Source organism: Pristis pectinata, chromosome 7 (assembly GCF_009764475.1).
Source record: "Pristis pectinata isolate sPriPec2 chromosome 7, sPriPec2.1.pri, whole genome shotgun sequence".
Taxonomy (NCBI): Eukaryota; Metazoa; Chordata; class Chondrichthyes; order Rhinopristiformes; family Pristidae; genus Pristis; species Pristis pectinata.
This window is the reverse complement of record NC_067411.1, coordinates 96,881,044-96,893,327: the sequence shown is the minus strand read 5'-3', so window position 1 is coordinate 96,893,327 and position 12,284 is coordinate 96,881,044. Positions and strand designations below refer to the sequence as shown.

The 12,284-nt window shown below is 41.1% G+C and overlaps 1 protein-coding gene across 1 annotated transcript in view; it reads left to right on the top strand.

Moving 5' to 3' along the window:
- adgrv1 (adhesion G protein-coupled receptor V1) overlaps positions 1-12,284 on the top strand; it is a 249,447-nt gene that overhangs the window by 56,979 nt on the left and 180,184 nt on the right. The window contains exons 13-17 of the mRNA XM_052020663.1: positions 3,607-3,733; positions 5,933-6,118; positions 7,068-7,248; positions 8,329-8,492; positions 11,227-11,350. Coding sequence (XP_051876623.1) covers positions 3,607-3,733; positions 5,933-6,118; positions 7,068-7,248; positions 8,329-8,492; positions 11,227-11,350 — 782 coding nt within the window. The remainder of the gene's footprint in view (positions 1-3,606; positions 3,734-5,932; positions 6,119-7,067; positions 7,249-8,328; positions 8,493-11,226; positions 11,351-12,284) is intronic.

Genomic DNA, 12,284 nt, shown 5'->3' with positions numbered 1-12,284 from the left:
GTTTTTTTACCAGATTTGAAGTCTTGATCTTCAAATGCCCTTTTCCTCAACAGACCAAAGGCTGTGCTGACACGTTGAAGGTGATGGTGAATCTCATCATCAACTTCTGCCTCAAATGAGCAGTGGTTCCTGAGGTGTGGGAAGTTCTCCACTTTTTCAAGGGCTTTGCCATGAGCTTTTATTGTTGGAGACTAGTGCCGTGTAATAGAATCATGCAGCACAGAAACAGGCACTTTGGACTACTGAGTCCATGCTGACCACCATCCCCATTTATGCTAACCCCATTTTATTCTCTCCATGTTCTCATCAACTCCACCATAGGTTCCACCACTCATTACCCATGAAGATTCGACCACTCATCTCCACACCAGGGGAAATTTGCTTTGTCCAATTAACCTGCCAAAGTGCGCATTTTTGTGATGTGGGAGGAAACTAGAGCATCTGGAGGAGTCCCATGCAGTCACAGGTTCACATGCGGTGCAAAGTTCACAAAGACAGCACTGGATGTCCGCATTGAATCTGGGAACAGTGAAGTAGCAGGTCTACTAACTGTCCCATTGTGCCACCCTGTGCAGTGTGGGCAGGTTGGCAGAGGACCATTGTCTTGCAGATGTTGAACTTAAGGCCCATATTCTTGTCAATGGCATCAGAATACACACAAAGCCAATTGTTATCTGCACATTACATCTTAATTTCTGAGATTATAAATTATTGGATGCAATTCAGAGAAAATTTGCTGGATTTGTACTGAAATGTAAAGCCTTGTATCTTCTGGAGTTTAGAGAGAGGACTTGATTGAGACGTGAGATCCTGATGGATCCTGACATGGTGGATGTGGAGAGGTTGTTTCCTCGTGGTGACATCTGGAACTGCTTAAAAACAATGGGTTGCCCATTTAACACAGACATGAGGTAAAATTTCAAAAGAAGGTAGAAGCAGAGTATTTGAACATTTTGAGGTAGGTGCAGACAGATGCTTGATGAGCATCAGAGTCAAAGCTTATTGTGGGCATGCAGGAATGTGGAATTGGGGTTACAACAAGATTGATTGTGTGGCTCCTTGACAGAAAAGAGCAACTTAAATCTTTGTACAATGACTGAAACTTATAGTGACATCAGTATGTACACATGAAAGAGGTAATAAAGTATTTCAATGATCTCTTGCTTGCTTGCTAATAAAGCAAGACCAGTGCAAGTTGGGAATCAAAGGTCTGAGATCATGAAGTTATTGACAATAAGGTTGTTTGTTTTAAGGTAGAAGCAGGTATTAACAAGTAATTATTCAGAAATAAAATTTCAGGAACGTTGGTGAACAGGATGCCAAGAACGTTGATATAATATTCAATGTGATCTGGCAGTTAGAAGTGGCATGGCAACAAAAAAGGATTAAAGAAGAACTTGGTCCTTTGGGAGCATGGCACTTGAGCTGCGTGGTTGAACTAGGGAATAAAGTTGCTCTTATCGAATATAATTTTTGGGTGTTGTGAAACTGCAAGAGACCGGCATCAGGTGACATCGTTCTTCATGAAGTGCTGTTTTTGGAGTGTTGCCCGGGAAATTAGGCCATGTTGTTCCAAAGAGCCGCCATCACTGGTCATTTCAAAAAAACTAGTGGTCCACTGGACTGCAACCCAAGTAAGGAAAGTCAAGTTGGAAGATAGAACATAGAACAGTACAGCACAGGAACACGCCCTTTGGCCCATGATGTTGCGCTGAACTAATTATGTTAATCACACCTAATCCCTTCTGTCTACACATGGTCCATATCCCTCCATTCTTTGCATATTCATGTGCCTATCTAAGAGCCTCTTAAATGCCTCAATCATATCTGCCTCCACTACCACCCCTTGCAGTGCATTCCAGGCACCCACCACTCTTTGTGTTTTTAAAAAATAACACTTAGCCCGCACATCTCCTTTGAACTTTTCCCCTCTCACCTTAAATGCATGCCCTCTTGCATCAACCCGAGGAAAAAGATACTGGCTATCTACTCTATGATAATTTTATAAACTTCTATCAGGTCTCCCCTCAGCCTCCAGAGAAAACAACCCTAGTTAGGCCAACCTCTCCTTGTAGCACATGCCCTCTAATCCAGGTAGCATCCAGGTAGAAAGAAGGTAAATAGTATAAAGTACTATTTCCTCTGATGTCAATTCCCACTACCATCCACTGATCTCATCTCTGATGATTCCCGTTTCTCAGGTCCTTCAAAAGTTCCAAATTCTGATGGAGACCCTGATCTCCACTCCTCTGCCCTCCCAGGCCTTTGATTCTTTGATGGCAAAATTGACACTATGGTGCACGAAGAACAGATGTAATGCTGATACCTGAAGGCTAGGGATCTTGACTGCCATTGAGCTTTGCAATAACCAAATGACCAGCTGCAATGGTGCACTGCACTTTCTGGCCAAGATATCTTGTTACTAAATTCAGGTTGTTACTGAAGTGAAATGACAAATGAGAGAATTATGGTGCATAGCAATGATTCAAATCATGTACTAAAAAGGTAATGTTGCAGCTATATAGGACCCTGGTCAGACCCCACTTGGAGTACAGTGCTCGGTTCTGGTCGCCTCACTACAGGAAGGATGTGGAAGCTATAGTAAGGGTGCAGAGGAGATTTACAAGGATGTTGCCTGGATTGGGGAGCATGCCTTATGAAAACAGGTTGAGTGAACACGGCCTTTTCTCCTTGGAGCGACAGAGGATGAGGGGTGACCTGACAGAGGTGTATAAGATGACAAGAGGCATTGATCGTGTGGTTAGTCAGAAGCTTTTCCCCAGGGCTGAAATGGTTGCCACAAGAGGTGCTGGGAAGTAGGTATAGAGGAGATGTCAGGGTAAGTTCTTTACTCAGAGAGTGGTGAGTGTGTGGAATGGGCTGCCGGAAATGGTGGTGGAGGCGGATAGAATAGGGTCGTTTAAGAGACTTTTGGATAGGTACATGGAGCTTAGAAAAATAGAGGACTATGGGTAAGCTTAGTAACTTCTAAGGTAGGGACATGTTTGGCACAACTTTGTGGGCTGAAGGGCCTGAATTGTGCTGTAGGTTTTCTGTTTCTATGTGAAAAAAAAACAAACCACTGGAATTACTCAGCATGTCAGAATGCATCTGTAGAAAGAGAAACAGTGATGGTGTTCAAGGTCATTAACCTTTCTTGCTTTTAGATTCAAATCATGTTTTGTGTGTTGTAGGATGACTTTGTAACAGTTTAGTATGTGTGGAAAACTAAATTGAATAAACTGTTGTAATGATTCAGTATATTAATTTTTAATTGTTTATTCTGTCTGAGTGTGCTTGATAATTTGTTTTTAATGGCTTTTTGCAGCATCGAGATACTGCACAAACAAATTTTATGTGAATATGTTTGCTGTGTATTCATTTTTTGGAGAAAATTCACTTTTTGGTTTTGATTTGCACTGAAAACATGCTTTCTATCGATTATGCCTGCATGGGGTTCTTGCTTTCAAAAATATGCATTACTTAGTTTATAAAATTTAAAGTTGGATGTGGTTAACAAATATTTCACTGCTATTTGAAGGCATGTGGTTTTTTTTCTGTGATACCATGATAATTATAGATTTTGACTTTTAATTTCATTTGCAGAGCTAGCCCGGAAAATCAGATTATGAAATCAAATTTCATCAGTAGAAAAATAATTATTTTACAAAATGATGACCCGGGTGGAATATTTGAATTCTCCTCACAGACAAGAGGACCATATTTTGTGCACGTGAGTCTGGATGAGTAATGTTGAAAATTATTACTATGGGCATAATAACAACGAATATATCAGAGCAAGTGAGGGGCTTGGGGAACTAAAGGCTAACAATGAGAATTGTTTGAAATTTTTAATTCAAAAGTATCTGGCATACAAAGGATAAGAGAAATAGAAAACATGACATAAAACAAGATACAAAATTAACTTTCTCTAGTTCAAGCCCGGCTTTATCCAGAATTTTGGGAAATATCCACTTGGTGTGATTATTAAACTACAATGTGCATATTTCATGCTATGATTTCTATCATTTGGAAAAGCATTCTGCTGTAGAGTCCAAGTTATGGAGTCTTGGAATCACAGAGTCATAGAATCGTACAACACAGAGTCGGGTTCTTTGACCTACCATGTCCGTGCCAATCTGTTGTCCATCTATTACCAATCCCATTTGCCTGCATTAGGACTGTATCCTTCTGTACCTTGCCTATTTAAGTGTCTGTCTAAATGCCTCATAAATGTAGTAATTGTATCTGATTCCACCATCTCTTCCGGCAGTGCGTTCCAGATATCAACCATCTTCGTCGTAAAGAAACTTTCCCTTCGGATCCCCTTTAAACTCCTTCCTATTCCTTAAACCTATTCCTTCTTGTTTTTGATACCCCTACCCATGGGAAAATGATTTTGACTATCTGCCCTATCCATGCATCTCATAATCTTATGTACTTCTTTCAGGCCACTCCTCTACCTTCTCTGCTCCAGGGAAAACAAGCCCAACCTATCCAATCTCTCTCCATAGCTAAGGTCCTCTAATCCAGACAATATCATGGTGAATTTCCTTTGCACTCTCTCCAGCACAACCACATTCTTCCTATAGTGTGGTGACCAGAACTGCACACAATAGTCTAGTGCAGCCTAACCAGTGTTTTGTAACATTTCAACATTATGTCCCAACTTTTTTATATTGTATTCTCCCACCTACGAAGGCAAACATGCCATATAGCTTCTTCAGCACTTATCAACTTGTGTTGCTACTTTCAGGGAATTATAGACATGGACCCCTAGGTGTTTCTGTTCATCAACATTCTTTTGTGCCCTACCATTTACTGTCTATGTCCTACCCCTATTTGACATCCCAAATGCATCACTTCGCACTTGTTGGGGTAAATTCCATCTGTCAACGCTCTGCCCAACTTTCCATCTGACCTATATTCTGCTGTAGCCATAAACAATCTTCCTCACTTTCCACAACACCACCCATTTTCATGTCATGTCATCTACAAACTTACTAATCATTCCTCCTACATTCACATCCAAGTCACAAATAGCAAAGGTCCCAGCACTGATCCCTGTGGTACACAACTAATCACAGTCTTCCAATCAGAAAAATTACTTCCACTACTACCTTCTGTTTCTTCTGACCAAGGCAGTTTTTGATGCAATTAGCAAGCTCACATTGGATTCCACGTGCCTTAACCTTCTGGAACAGCCTATGATGCAGGACCTTGTCAAATTCCTTACTAAAGCCTATATAGATGATATCTACTACCCTGCCTTCATCGATTTCCTTTGTTACCTCCTCAAAAAAACTTGATCAAATTAGTGAGACAGGATTCCTTCCCCACATAAAGCCATGCTGACTATCCCTGATCAGCCCCTGCCTTTCAAATTGATTTAAATCCTATCCCTTGGAATTTTCTCCATTAATTTTCCGATCACTAATGTAAAGCTCACCCACCTGTGGTTACCTGGCTTATATCCCTGTTACCTTTCTTAACTAAAGGAAGAACATTAGCTATCCTCCAATCTTTTGGCTAACAAAGCTACAAAGGTCTCTGTCAGGGGCTCAACTATCTCCTCCCTTGTTCTCATAACGTTATGGGATAGATCTTATCTGGCCCTGGGGATTTATGAGTTTCAAGACATCTGACACTTCCATCTACCGACATTAAGTCATTAAACATATCCAAGTCTGGGATAGATATTTAAACCCAGGAAATTATGAGTTAACAGGAAAAAAGGTGTCGAGACCAACATCACATCAGCCACGATTTTCTTGAATGGTGGTTCAGTCTGGAGGAACATCATGGCATTTTACTGTTCATCCTCCATATGCTTATCTTTGCTTACTGCAAAAGGCCGTGATGTTTTTCTTCAGATGTGAATAGGTCATTTGTGTCAGTTGATTTAAGTGAATGAAAATATTTTCTTTCATAGGAAGGTGTTGCCTTTGAACTCAAGATTGTACGATACCATGGTGCACTTCTGAAGCAATTCCTGCGCTATGTTGTGGAACCAAAACAATCTTTTGAATTTTATGGGAACACAGGGGTTTTGGAATTTGACCCTGGTGAAAGGGAGGTAGCAATAACATTGTTAGCAAGGCAGGATGACATACCAGAGGTAAGGTTTTGAGTTACCTTTATTCAGAACATTAAAAAAAACATTTGATGGGTAGATTTGCACATGATAATTTCAGAAGTAAACATCAAATGACAGAATATTCTGTTCAAGTGAGTAGATTCCTTTAAATCAAGTATTTCTTTAAAAATCTGCCTGTGCTGAATGCAGTGATTATAAGATGCTGTGTTGCAGGTGAGTAGTTGTTTTATAAAAAGGAGACTTGCATTTATATAGTTCCTTTTACAACTTCAGAACTTCTCAAATCATGGTAGGCTAATGGAGCTATTTCAGATGCAGTCATTCTACCAAAGGAAACATATCCAATTTGCACACAAGAAAGTTCTCAAAACAACAATATTGTAATGAATAAGTATAGAAAGAGAAAGAAGATACATAATTCTAATTCTGATGAATCCTTCTGTAAAACCTTGTTCTTTAACTGCAAGCCTTGCTGTCATGAAAAGAGAACCAATTTTGGTGGATTTTTCAGTGTGACTGCTTCTGTAACAGATAATTTTATTACAAATTAGCTACAACTTGTGTTTCATCCATCCTATCTCACTTCCCAAGGTTCTTCAACATTTTGCCATCCCTATTGCAAATCTAAAATCACTTCAAAGTATCAGTATAAATCTACACCCTGTCGCCCAACCAACCGACGCCCTGGCAAATCAGGAGCATGAGATTTGTAAGATGTTCAATCTCTATTTATACTTCAATGCTGTTTGCAACCACTTCACTTTTAAGGGTGTTGATTAGCACAGTATTGACTTGTTTTTCTGCATGCTTTATTGTACATCTTTATGTCTGAAGAAGGAAACAATTCTTCTTTGAGCTTGAAGCTTCTTAATTTTCCATTTCTCTTTTCATGTTTCAACTTCCGTGAAAAACATGGGTAACAGATTAACGATTCTTGTTTGTAGTTATGTAACTCATTGACTTGTTCTAGCTGGATGAACACTATTCTGCAATACTCAGCAGCCATGGGATACCGCCAAGCAAATTAGGAGCTGCTACTCAAGTCAACATCACAGTTATGAAGAATGACGACCCTCATGGTGTCTTACTGTTCAACACTCCAGAATCTACTAAAAGCATAAATGAAAGCAAGGATGATATTTTAAACAAAGGTAAACACAACAACACCAACTTTACATATAACCCAACTAATGATCTTATTTTTCAGTAATTGGATGGATTTATTATGTTAGATGTCTTCAAACACATCCTGTTAAAGTAATGAAATAACTTGATCATCAACAAAAAAGGTTGATCAACATACAACTCTGAAAATGAGAATAAAATAATCCAGGTGCCAATGGCAGGAGCTTCATTCATTTACTTTGGCACCAATACACATTCTTGGGGCTCTGAGGAAGTAGAAAGACTGAAGACTATTACTGAGGGACCAGATACTGCTGGAGTTGTGAGTGCCAACATGATTATAACACTTCAAGCACTGATTAAGAGAAGGTACAAGGAGGCTCTTTGGTATCCTGAAACAGAGCTTTCAGTGTCTGGGGGGAAGAAAATAGATCTTTTACCAAACAGGTCAGAGAACGCACAGCCAAGTAATTTGCAAGCTTTCTTTTGTCACCCAAATCGTGGGCCCCATTCAACCAGTACACCAGAGAGGTGCATTTGCAGAGAGGGAGAGCAGAAATTGAAACATGGCAGGTTTTCTAACAAACCTATGAATGCCTCAATTGTAGCCTTGCTGAAATTCCATGGGTCATCAGGACCCTAGAGAGGAGTTGAAATATAAATCTACCAAAATTACACCACGATCGAAGATGTTAGTTTTTTTCGTTAGAGAAAATAAAATGTACAGATTCTTTGAATTAATCTTGTTAGCATTTTGTAATTTTTATCTCCTGGCACTCCAGAAGGTGTCAATCTACAGCACATAGTGTGGACATTGTGGTCTCTCTCTGGCTAAGAGACTATCAGAGGTTGCTCTTCATTCTTAACAAACTCAGGCCCAGTGAACTGGTTTGTAGTCACATCAGGGTCAATACATAGGGAAAATCTATTCAGATAACATAAGATTTTGTTTTGAGTGTGCAGGATTACTTGGCAGAATTAGATGTCCTGCAACCTTCATTTGAGAACAGAGAAGTAAACAGAGTTTCAGGTTTACTCACCAACATTGTTCTCTTTGTTGCTGTCTTTTTAATTACTGAACTTTGTATCTTTCTTCACCTCAATAGCTGACTTTACTGTAATCCGTGACCGAGGAACATTTGGCAATGTTAGTGTTCACTGGAGATTGGACCCAGCATTCACCAATGATGTTTACCCCGTCCAAGGTGTGGTCAACTTCAGAAGCGGTGAATCTTCAAAGAATATCACACTCCAGTCCCTTCCTGATTCTGTGAGTTATGGCTTTGCAAATTCACTAAATCCTGATATCAACAGCAGGTTTAAAAAACAAGTTCAAATTAAGCAAATGTAAAAAATCTTGAAGAAACTGCTGTCAATCTATGGTACAGTCTTAAGATTTGAAATTGGTGGAGGCTTTTGAAAGGGTGCAGAAGAGATTTACCAGAATGCTGCCTGGATTAGAGGGTATGAGCTAGAAGGAGAAGTTGAACAAACTTGGGTTGTTTTTCTCTGGAGCGGTGGAGGCTGAGAGGAGACCCGATAGAAGTTTATAAAATTATGAGAGGCACAGATGGGATAGACAGTCAGAAACTTTATTCCAGGGTAGAAATGTCAAGTACCAGAGGACATGCATTTAAGGTGAGAGGGGGAAAGTTCAAAGGCAGTGTGCACGGCAAGTTCTGTTACACTGAGAGTGGTGGGTGCTTGGAACAGGCTGCCAGGGGGTGTGCTGGAAGCAGATATGACAGTGGTGTTTAAGAGGCAGTTAGACAGACACATGAATATGCAGGGAATGGAAGGATCTGGATCACATACAGACAGAAGAGAATTCGTTTAATTCAGCAATGTGTTTGGCACAGATGTTCTGGGCCGAAGGGCCTGTTCCTGTGCTGTACTGTCCTATGTTCTAAAAAATGGATGGTGGACCAAAAGTATGAATTAAGAGAATGGTTAAAAACTTGGGTTTTAAGGAAGTTTTAAAGAGGGGAATTAGAGAGGCTCATGGAAGGAATTCAGAGGCTTAGGACTTGATTACTGAAGGTAGAGTTGCTGTGAAAGGGCAAAATCTGAGGGGAGGAACAATAAACCATTGTCAGAAATGTGGAGCAGTTCAAGTATTGGGCTTGAGTTGGTTACAGAGGTGGGAAGACAGAAGGTCATGATCAGACTTAAAGATGAGCATTTATCATTTCCAGTACGGGTGGGGGTGGATGTGTGTCATTGTTTAGTAGTTAGTTGGAGTGGGTACAGGAGCCTTCAGGTGCTCGGGTGTAACAGGCAGAACACAAGTGTGGGAATCCAAGGCAAGAACAAGGATTTTGGCTTCAAATGGAGTAAGACCAGCATGGACAGGGTGATGTCAAGTACGTACATTTAGATCATGGTGGTGGTGATGGTAATGCAGAGGTTAAGTTAAAATTTCTACTATAAATCTAACAGGAGTCAAAGTTGCTACTAGTCAGGATCAACCTGAGAAAGTATAGTAGGAGATGGAATCAGTGGTGAGGAGTTGGAATTGGTGAAGAGTTGGAAGATAATCAATGTTTTACATTTTATTCATGGGAAGTAAATAAATTCTTAAAATTCCCATATTGCATAATTGTTAGATGTTTTAAACTTGGAAGTTAGGGCATGACATTCTAAGGCATCCGAAATACACAGTAAAGTTGGGGAGAGTGGGAGGCTTGTACCAGTTTTCTGTGAAACGCATAAGTAGGGCGGCAATTAAGAGGAGTGTGGAGGTGGTTGGAGACAGTGGATGTCTGTGGGTAGGAGCTGAAGTGTAGAAGTGTGGGTTATGCTTCTCCCCCTGCTGACCTCTGTCACAGCAGGCTGGCATTGTACCATCACTGAGTGCAAAAGTCTGATCCAGGGATTTAATAAGTGATGACAGACCCGAATTCCTTATTGTGTGGTGATAAACCTTTACTTGAAGTTGAGAGTAACGTAAAAGCTGCAACCATGATTCCCTCTCTCTCTACTTGATGTTCTGAGCCCTACAAACTTGTGACCGTCTCGGGCGTCAGTTCGCCAACAACTTCAGGTGGCTTACCAAGTCCTCCGAGTGCATTCTCTGTCCTGGTGTTCAACCCGCTGATGTCACCCCTTCCTTGCTGCAGTGCCCCTATGGCTGAGAGGCCCTGCTACCTGTTAGCAACTGTAACTGCAGTTTATCCTGTGATCATTCATTAAAGGTTGCATTGCTTCCTTTTCTTTGCCAGAGCATGCAGAATTTCAGACTGAACACCACCCTTTTCCCCCCCCTTGTCTATTTGGTGTTTTATGCCAACCCAATGCTTCTTTCGATCCAGTTTCAAAACATCACGTGGAAGTTGGAAAATGCAATTTTAATACAATTTTAATATTGTACGTCTTCAGCCTGCCTCCATCCCTCTTTCTTTGTTTAAAGAGTCTTAAGTGCCATGTGCTTAGCAACGTGATGGCTTCTATCTTTTACATGGAGTGGCCGGTTGATTGTGAATATTACCAAAAGCTGTAAATGCTGGAGCAACGTGTTCTGCCACAAACATAATATTGACTTGGGTAATTAAAGTTTGCAGAAAATGTAATGTAATGATATCCAATGTTAAGATATTTATAAGATTTCTTTATTCGTCACATGTACATCGAAACACACAGTGAAATGCGTCTTTTGCATAGAGTGTTCTGGGGGCAGCCCGCAAGTGTTGCCACGCTTCTGGTGCCAATGTAGCATGCCCACAACTTCCTAACCCATACATCTTTGGAACGTGGGAGGAAACCGGAGCACCCGGAGGAAACCCACACAGACACGGGGAGAACGTCCAAACTCCTCACAGACAGCGGCCGGAATTGAACCCGGGTCGCTGGCGCTGTAATAACATTGTGCTAACCACTACACTACCGTGTGAATATGGATGAATTCTTTGGAAAATGCTCTCTGCTGAAAAGAGCTCCTAATTATTATTACTAAATAAACATTATATAAGCCGTTTATATTTTTTATCTTTATACTCTCTACTCAGATTCCTGAGGAAATGGAAGCTTTCATAATCATCCTTTGGAATATCACTGGAGAAGCCAGGCTTGGAAGTGCACAGAATGCAACTTTGTTTATTAATAAAAATGATGATCCCATTTATTTTGAAGGTTTGGTTCATTCCCTATAAGGTTTTTCAACAAGCATTTTGGCAAATGTTTTCAATTCTTAATGCAAGCATTGGTAATAACAGATGAAACTGTGTTAATAGAAGATTGGGCGCTTCACCCTTGGCCAACCCTTCCTGTCCCCTTCCCCATCTGCCCATCATCCCTCCTTCATCTGGTTTCACTTACCACTTTCCAGTGTCTACCTTCCCCTTTCCATCCCCCCCACCTAGCTTCATCTGTCCATGTCTTTTCCATATTTCCATGGAACACTCACCAGCCTCTGTCTCTGAACTCCCCCTCCCCTGCCTGGCCCCATCTGCCCATAATTCCACCCCCCTACCTGCCCAGTTCCACCTGTCACCTACCGGCCTGTGACTCATCCCTCCCTCTCAGCTCTTCCTCTGGGCTATCTTCCCTCCTCACTCTCAGTCTTGCTGCAGGGTTTCAACCTAAAATGTCATCAACCCTAAGCTTCCATGCTGCTTGACCCACTGAGCTCCTCCAGCAGTTTGTTTTTCACTGCAGAATCATTGAGTCATTGAGTAACAGGCCCTTCAGCCCAACTCGTCCATGCCGACCATGGTGCCCACCAATCTAGGTCCCATTTGTCCACATTTGGTCCATATTCCTCTAAACCCCTCCTATCCATGTACTTAATCAAATGTCTCTCAAATGTTATTGTACCTGCCTCAACCACTTTCTCTGGCAGGTAATTACATATACCCACCACCCTCTGCGTGAAGAGGTCGCCCCTCAGGTCCCTCAAGTCTTTCCTCTCTCACTTTAAACCTATGGCCTCTAGTTTTTAGCTCCCCTTCTCTGGGGAAAAAGACCATGTGCATTAACCTTATGATTTTATACACCTCTGTAAGGTCACCCTCAATCTCCTAATCTAAATAATTTTTCCCTCGTACCTATAATTCTCCAGACCTGG